Genomic DNA, 9,194 nt, shown 5'->3' with positions numbered 1-9,194 from the left:
TTTTTTTTAATCGATTTTATCGATTCGTTGTTGCAGCCCTACATCAGACCAAATAAAAGGTTTAGAGGGGCTTGTCAAAGTTGTTAAAGGGGCTGCTTCTGTGGAAAAGTTTTTGCAAAAGCGACGGTAGAATCCAGCCATGCCCAGGACTCGGTGGAGCTCTCTTCTACTGGTAGGAACTGGAAAGTCAGAAATGACTTTGATTTTAGCATCAACAGGACACACCCTTCCTCCACCAACCCGTTGGCCAAGATAGAGAATGGTACATTTACCAAACTCACACTTCGAAAGATTGTCAGTGAGGCAGCTGAAAGGCGTTTGAAGACCTCAAGCAAAGTAGCAAGATGACTAGACCAGTCATTCGAATACACAACAATGTCATCTAGATATACCCGACAGTTTGGCACATCACCCAGTACTTTATTAACAAGCCTTTGAAATGTGGTCGGAGCATTACACAGCCCGAAAGGCATCGCTGTGTACTGGAGAAAACTGTCTGGTGTGACAAAAGCTGATATGTCAGAGGCTTCTTTTGTTAGGGGCACCTGCCAATATCCTTTCAGCATGTCAAGTTTAGTGACAAATGTTGCTGGTCCAATCTCATCTATACAGTCTTCAATGAGAGGCAAAGGGTGTGCATCAAGGACTGTTACAGCATTCACTTTGCGAAAGTCTGTACAGAACCTTGAACTTCCATCAGCCTTCATGTCCAACAAACATGGAGAACTCCATGGGCTTTAACTTGGAATGGCAAGTCCATTCTCAACCAGATACTCAACCTCCTTTTTTCATGATCTCCCTCTTGGTGGGGTTGACACGATATGCCCTCTGCTTTATAGGTGCAGGATTGGTAAGAACAATGTCATGAGACACCACACTAGTTTGGGTGGGAACATCCCCAAACAGACATGGGAGATTAAAAGAAATTTTTTAATGTCCTCCATTTGGCTATCTGATAAATGGGATAGATAACCGGGTAGGTTAGCCAGTATTTTACTATTGCTAAGTCTTGCAACCTGTGGAGGGTTTTTGCGTATTACCTTATCCTCCCCAGTCAACTTTGAAATGCAGGATACAGGGGAAACGGCTTCAACCTGACTCTGAGTTGGTTGATCAGTCACCCTGGAATGATGCAATTTCATCATATTAACATGACAAGGCCTGGGCTTGCGACGGCGATCTGGGGTTTGGACAATGTAGTTTGTTTCACTTAGTTTCCTTTCTACCATGTATGGTCCTGAAAACTTTGTTTCCAACGAAGAACCAGGGATGGGTAGCAGGATAAAAATTTTATCACCAGGATGAAACTCACTAGTGACCACTTTCCGGTCGTAGTGTCGTTTCATTTTGACCTGCTTTGAAGTCAAGGCATTCTGACCAAGAGAGCAAGCTGCTTTAAGGCGTTCTCTCATCTTCGAGACATAGTCTGGAATACTTTTTACAGAGCGAGAGGGTGAAACTAGCTGGTCTTTAAGGACATTTAGAGGTCCCCTAACCTCATGTCCAAACACAAGTCCTGCAGGACTGCAACCTAAAGTGTCCTGCACTGTGTCACGCACAGCAAACAACAAAAATGGGATACCTTCATCCCAGTCCCTCTCTGTTTCCATACAGTATTTTTGCAGCATTTTCTTTCATGTCTGGTGGAATCTTTCTAGTGCACCTTGGCTTTCAGGGTGGTAAGAGCTTGAGGTGACATGCTCTACCCCCCACTGTTTTAGTGCCTGGGCAAAGGTTCTAGACTTGAAGTTGGTGCCCTGGTCTGTCTGGACAACCCTAGGAAGACCAAATATGGAGAAAAACTTTACCAGAGCTTTTATGACCACGGAAGCAGTGATCCTCCTCAGGGGCACGGCTTTAGGAAACCTTGTGGAAGCACACATCATCGTCAAGATGAACTGGTTTCCACTTCTTGACTTTGGCAAAGGCCCCACACAATCCACAATCACCCTTCCAAATGGTTCACCCATTACTGGAATTGGGCACAAAGGAGCAGGAGGTATAACCTGGTTTGGCTTGCCTCCAACTTGACAAACATGGCAGGTACGACAGTAAAGTGAAACTTCAGATTTGAGACCTGGCCAAAAGAAGTGTCTCAGAAATTTGTCATAAGTTTTATTTATACCCAAATGCCCTGACAGTTGATGATCATGAGCTGATGCTAACACCTGTCTGCGGTATGGGGTTGGCACAACCTGATACGTGGCATTCCAGTCTTCCAAGTTCTCACCAGCCCAGTGTCGCAACAGGATTCCATCATTAAGCACATACGCCACCTTCTTCCCCTGGGCTTCCTGCTGAGTAAGAACAGATGAATGACATTTCAACAGAGTCATGTCCTGTTTTTGTGCCGCAATGAACTCCTCTCTAGAAGCTGGTAATTTGGACATATCTGGACCCGGAAGAGGAAAGATACTTTCAGGTTTGTTGAGTTCAGTCTCTGATCTGATAGGTTGAGACTGCCCTGTGGCAAGAAAAGAGTCAGACAAATCAAGACTGTATTTCTTTGACTGGGCCCGTGTGACCATGCAAGCAGGGAAAATACCGAGAGACATTGGTTCAAAGTCAGCTTGTGTCAGGTGTGTCCAACACCTCAGGCACAGGTAAAACCTTTCCACCAGCTAAGTCATTCCCCAGAATGAGATCAATCCCCCTTATGGGCAAGGCGGGAAGAACAGCGACCCTGCAAAAACCAATCACAACAGATGAATTAAGGTGGATTTTATACAAGGGTGCAGATACAAAAGCCATTCCTATACCTTGGACAACCACTCTTGACTGACAAGATGAGGTGACAGGCAGAGACAAAATACCCTCTTGACTGATTGTCTGGGACCCGCCTGTGTCCCTCAGTATTTTGACTTGCCGGCCGTCCTTTGGATCCCCTGTTAAAGAGACAAGACCCTGGGTAACAAAGGGTAGGAAACAGGGATCTAGTTCATCTCCATTTTTAGCAGTCTGATTGCTAGAGAGCGACACATTTTTAAGCAACCCAACACCTTTTGTCTGTGTTGCCGAAGCCTTGCTTTTTAAGGACAGGCAGTCAGCAATGAAATGGCCTTTTTTATGGCAGTAAAAGCACTCTCTTACTTCACGAGGAGAAAGTGGAGGCTGCTTAGCCTTAGCTTCTGATGGGGTGGGGTCAGGCTTTTGCTGACGGACGTTCAACACTTTATCTGCACGGGGTACAGACACAAATACATTCTTGTGTGTCAACATAAACTCATCAGCTACAATAGCTGCTTTAGAAAGAGAGGCCACCTTTTGCTCATTCAAAAAGACTACCAGTCTCTCAGGCAATGTGTTCTTAAAGTCTTCCAACATAATTAGTTGGCAAAGAGACTCAAAGTCACCTTTAACCTCACTGGCAGCATACCATTTGTCAAAAAGGAGTCCTTTCTCACGTGCAAATTCCACATAGGTCTGGGCACTAGACCTTTTATGGTTTCTGAATTTCTGCCTGTACTTTTCAAGTACAAGCTCATAAGCATGCAAGATTGGCTCTCTCAGTACATCATATTTCATGCTGTCCTCTGTTGACAGAGATGAAACAACCTCCTGTGCTTTACCCATGAGCTTGCACTGCAGTACCACAGCCCACATCTCCTTTGGCCACTCTAGTGCTACAGCAATCCTCTCAAATGCATTAAAGTAAGAGTCCAATTCTGACTCCTTAAACACAGGAACCAAAGCAATGTTCTTGCTGACATCAAACTATTTCTATCCAGCACCACCTGGAGGAGAATCAGAGTAGACAGATGAACGAGGTGGTGATTTGTCATGTTAAAGCCTCCTAGCCTTAACCTCAAGCTGTTTCAGTTTAACCTCTTTTTCAGCTTCAATCTCCAACTTACGTATTTTGAGCTTGAAATCAAACTCAGCTTTTCTCACCAACTCGCGCTCCTAAGCCTCCAACTGCAGGCGAGCTAGCCGAACCTTGAGTCTAACATTACCACTGAAGCCACTGAACTCTGGTTGTATGTGTCTGAAGTTGTATTGGGTGTCCTTGGTTCTACCAATTCCTTTGGAGGAGTGGCCAATGCAGGAGCTCCTTTATTTTTCGAAGGATGGAGTCCTAGATCAACAAAAGAGTCATCACACACATTTACATCCATTTTGCTTGAGTCCGTGAGGACTTTAATCTCAACCAGTTTTCGAACAACAGTGTTCTTGATTTCAGCTTTCGAAAAATGTTTTTTCACCGGAATGTCAAAATGTTCAGCCAGACCTAACAAGTCATCCTTACGAAACAGTTCCAGCGTTGCATGGCTAGGAGCCTGTACAAACTCCTCAAAGCTAAAGCTCATGTCTAAACAAACACAAGGTTCTCCAGAATTATTGTGGATGTCAACAGCTCAGGGAAAAAGTGGCCATCCCGGACAAGCAACCAAGTCACATATCAGATTCTTGTTTTGTTTTATGGAGTTACTAATAAATCGAATTCTTACCAAATTCAGTTGAGACATATTTTCCATCCACAAAGGCAAAAATCATGTCCTTTTGCTCATTTTTCTATTAGAAATTAGAGGGTATTCCAGATAAAACAAATGGAAACATTTTGCTTCAGCCTTCTGCCTCTGGTTGACATGTTGTTTTTATACACGTCTCTGCATTTCAAATAGTTTAAAAGAAACAATTGGCCTAATCATTATTTTATTGTCATTTTGTACTATATCTTAATGCTTTAGACTTGTTTAGACTATTTAGAGTTGCCATAGTGATGCACAGTTGTTTCACTACGACTGAGTCATCATATAGGAGGAGCTTGAGCTGCATGAATCTTTGTCATAATAATAATAAGTTTGTCACAGAACTTTAGTGTGGATTAGTTTTTTACTTTAGCTTTGTGTTTGTCTTTCCAGACCGCCTTCAGGATTATGTTGGAAAAGAGGAGAATTTCTCTGACCAGCAGCTCTGTGGACAGGAGAGGAATTCCAGTTTCGATCAAGAGGAACCAGAAGCTCTTCAGATAAAAGAAGAACAGCAAAAACCAGAATATCTCTGTACAAAAGAGGAAACCGTGGAACTATCCATAACTGAGCATGATGAACAGTTTGTTCTAAAGCGGGGGACTGTAGTTACAGGAGAAAAACCTTTCCCATGTTTAACATATGGAGAAAACTTTGTAAGAAACGAATATTTTAGGGTTCACACTCACACAGGTCAGATGATTTATGAATGTCTGTCCTGTAGAAAAATGTTCACAAAGAAATCTAATCTTGATAGACACATCCGAATTCATACAGGTGAGAAGCCTTTCTCCTGTACTATTTGTGACAAGAATTTCACTGAAAAAAGTAGTTTGATTAAACACATCAGAATTCATACAGGTGAGAAGCCTTTCTCCTGTACCATTTGTAACAAGAATTTCACTCAAAAGAGTAGTTTGAGTTATCACATGAGAATTCATACAGATGAGAACCCTTTTTCCTGTTCAATTTGTAACAAGAATTTTACTCAAAAGAGTAGATTGACTTCTCACATGAGAATTCACACAGGTGAGATACCTTTTGAATGTCTATCCTGTGGGAAAGGCTTCACCTCTAAATCTGATCTTAAGAGACACACCAGACTTCACACAGATGAGAAGCCTTTTTCTTGTACAATTTGTAACAAGAATTTTACTCAAAAGAGTAATTTGACTTCTCACATTAAAATTCACACAGGTGAAAAGGCTTTTTCCTGTACAATTTGTAACAAGAATTTTACTCAAAAGAGTAGTTTGACTTCTCACATTAAAATTCACACAGGTGAAAAGGCTTTTTCCTGTACAATTTGTAACAAGAATTTTACTCAAAAGAATAGTTTGACTTCTCACATGAGAATTCACACTGGTGAGAAACCTTTTGAATGTCTATCCTGTGGGAAAGGCTTCACCTCTAAGTCTGATCTTGATAGACACATCAGAATTCACACAGGTGAAAAGCCGTTTGTCTGCACCAATTGTAACAAGAGTTTTTCTCAAAAGAGTAGTTTGACTTCTCACATGAGAATTCACACTGGTGAGAAGCCTTTTGAATGTCTATCATGTGAAAAAGGCTTCACCTCTAAGTCTGATCTTGATAGACATATCAGAAGTCACACAGGTGAGAAACCTTTTGGCTGTACCATTTGTAACAAGAATTTTACTGAAAAAAGTCATTTGACTACTCACGTTAGAATTCACACTGGTGAGAAGCCCTTTTCCTGCATGATTTGTGGCAAGAGTTTTACTCTAAAAAGTATTTTGACTAAACACATGAGAATTCACACAGGTGAGCAGCTGGTTTCCTGAATGAATTTTGCTCAAGGTTTTAAATGAGGAGGTAATTTGAGTATTCGGATGACATTTATATATGCATGATGTAAAATGGTTTATATATATTTTTTGAATATTTGTTTCACATTAGTCACAGCAGTTGGACGACACAGGAATGAGCATTATGTGTGTTTTCCATGTTTGGCTAGTAATAAAATGTCCATCTTGAAACTCCTTCACGTCTTTACATGAGAGATCCATGGGTTAATGGTCTTTTTGGAGCAAAGTTTTGAGAAAGCCATTAATTAACAGCTCTGTTTACATGGAAACTAGAACAGATAAGGTGTTATATTGTGAACCAGGTAAATATTCGGGTCCTAGACGAATATGTGTGAACATTTGAAGGTTTATTATTTTGTGGTTAAGTAATTTATATTTAAATGGTCAAACAATTAAATTTGCCCTAACAAAAACAAAGATTCACAATTTCTTACTTTTTCTGTAATTTAGGCAATAAACATAATAAAGCGCAACAACAACAACATATTGGTTAAAGATGAAGCAAGTTTGCTTTCCATACTACAAGTAATGGAGAAGTTATAGATGTTTAAATTGAAAACAAGCCAGACAGACCCATACTGTGCCGTTTTGGCATGGTGTGGCAGAACTTTTTCTGAATGAATTTTTCAGAAAAAAAGAGATATTTGGAAACTTTTAGCTGAATGATAAGGTATTATATGGATATATTCCAGAAACAGACATCCTCAGAATAAAAAATATAAGCAAAGCTAGGACAGTTTTAATGTGCTTTGCTCAGTTTTGCTGATGTTTTTGGAGGATTTTCTAAGAGATCAGCTGCAAATGATCAGAGTTTAGCTAATTCAGTGTCTTGTTGGCTTTCATTAGCAATGCATCAATCAGCCCTGCTACGTGTGTTGTTGAAACCAGGCCCACCAACACTCCAACTGTTTTTGGCCCAGTGTTAGAGCTATGCTTAATGGATATTAGAATGAAGTAGATCATCTATAGAGGAGTCTCACATGAAGATTTGGGACATATATAAGTGTGTGTCAGTCTGAGAGTTAGTCAGCTACAAGCTAATTAATGTTGCAAAGTAGCTCCAGCCACCTTGAAAGGGGGTGCTGGGATTATGGGGTTAAACTACGGGACATCAAAGAACTCAGTTTAGACGCTGGGGTCTGTAGTTCAGGTAAATTAAAGTCCTAAAATGATCAAACATGTTTGTTTAAAAAGATAAACAGGATTGATGATGTTGATGTTATTTTTACTGGTCAGTTTGAACCTGCTTTAACTTGGTAAAAAGCCTTTGTCTTAATAATGTATTAAAGAAATCTGACTCTCCTCTAGAAGTGTAAAGTTTCTGCTTTTTAAAGATTTTTTTAAAATATAATTTTCCTTTGAACTAATTTTATTAGTTTTGTTCTTGATTCTGTAGATGTTCTATTTACCTGCTATGATTGGTAACTCATCTATTTTATACAACTGATTTTATGGATTATATTCTGCTGTGGATGTTTTTTTAACTATTGTAGTCATTTCAAAATTGATAAACAGAGCAGAAATAAAAACCTCCATGGATTATAAAAAAAAAAAAAAAAATCTTTATATGGTTTCATATGAAATAGAAACAATCTTCTTCCATATTTCCTCAAACTAAAGCTCCGATATCATTTTTTTTTTTTTTTATGGCATTCAACTTCCTTCTGGATGACCGGAGAAATAATATTAGGAAATATTGTAGGAATGTAGTCTGGACTGAGTTGATTTAGGCTATTTGCACCTGATTGACAAATGTTTCAGTTGATATATCTAGGTGTATCCAGTGCCCCTACAACCAAGCAACTAGAGGAGTGAATGGTCTAACTATGTGACAGTGTGGGTTCCTGTCACTATGCCTTCAGGTGATCATGCTTCCTATCTACTTGGCAACAGGGTTATCCCTTTGTCTGGTAAGCCCGCATGACTTTCACTGGAATTTGTTACTCACCTCATCAAGATAATGAATTTGGACATAGGGAACCAGTATCCCCATGCATATCTCAAACATATCCATGGGTTTTGAAGATGACAGTTTTGCTCTGCAGCTGACTTTGCTCTACAACACCTCCCCCCAAGACGGTATCACAAAACACTCCTACGGAGGTCTACCTTTGCCAGAAAACATCAAACCACACAGAATTTCTTTTTCCTTTTCTTTGAAGCTTTGAGAGGTTCACATCAGAGAGACATCATCATTGCCTCATGTCCAGGGAACAGTCGCTGCAAACTGACCAGAGGCTAAGTCATGATGGTTGACATTCAGCACCGAATTGCTGCAAAACAGACTGTGACATTTCTTATAGAGTTTTAAGAACTTTTCTATGCTTAAAGGGAGAAAGAGAAAGAAGGAAACCATTCCCCTAATGTGTGGCACATGGAACAAAAGATGGCACCCCTGCTTTGAGCCATGCTAAGCTGCTAAATGCCGGAGAAAACTCAAGCTTCTCAAAACAGATATGAACATAGGTACAGGTCTAGTACGAGTCAGGGAGAGTTTCTACATAATGGTAAATGGCCTGTAGTTATATAGTGCTTTTTTTCAAGTCACGAGACTTGACCAAAGCGCTTTAACTACATTCACTCATTCACCCATTCACACACACACTCACACACTGATGGTGGCAAGCTACATTGTAGCCACAGCTGCCCTGGGGCTCACTGACAGAAGCGGGGCTGCCGTACACTGGTGCCACCGGGCCCTCTGACCACCATCAGTAGACAATGCAGGTGAAATGTTTTGCCCAAGGACACAAGACACTGAAAGTCTGCTTGAACCGTCAATCCTTCGATTTCAGGGCAAACTCTTACATCCGACGCCACTGTTTCTTTAATGATGTTTGATCATTTTATGTTTATACTGCTGAGTGAAGACAAAGCTAACAAGATGGACTACATG

At 40.5% G+C, this 9,194-nt stretch overlaps 1 protein-coding gene across 1 annotated transcript; it reads left to right on the top strand.

Moving 5' to 3' along the window:
* The first annotated feature begins 4,866 nt into the window (after positions 1-4,866).
* Positions 4,867-7,554, top strand: LOC107080942 (gastrula zinc finger protein XlCGF8.2DB-like). Its single transcript, XM_015369154.1, has one exon. It carries the CDS (start codon positions 5,168-5,170, stop codon positions 6,272-6,274), a length of 1,107 nt encoding a protein of 368 aa, XP_015224640.1. The 5' UTR covers positions 4,867-5,167; the 3' UTR covers positions 6,275-7,554.
* The last annotated feature ends 1,640 nt before the right edge of the window (positions 7,555-9,194 follow it).

The sequence above is a fragment of the Cyprinodon variegatus genome, unplaced genomic scaffold, assembly GCF_000732505.1.
Source record: "Cyprinodon variegatus isolate N-32 unplaced genomic scaffold, C_variegatus-1.0 Scaffold2551, whole genome shotgun sequence".
Classification (NCBI taxonomy): domain Eukaryota; kingdom Metazoa; phylum Chordata; class Actinopteri; order Cyprinodontiformes; family Cyprinodontidae; genus Cyprinodon; species Cyprinodon variegatus.
This window is presented reverse-complemented; position numbering and strand designations above follow the sequence as displayed.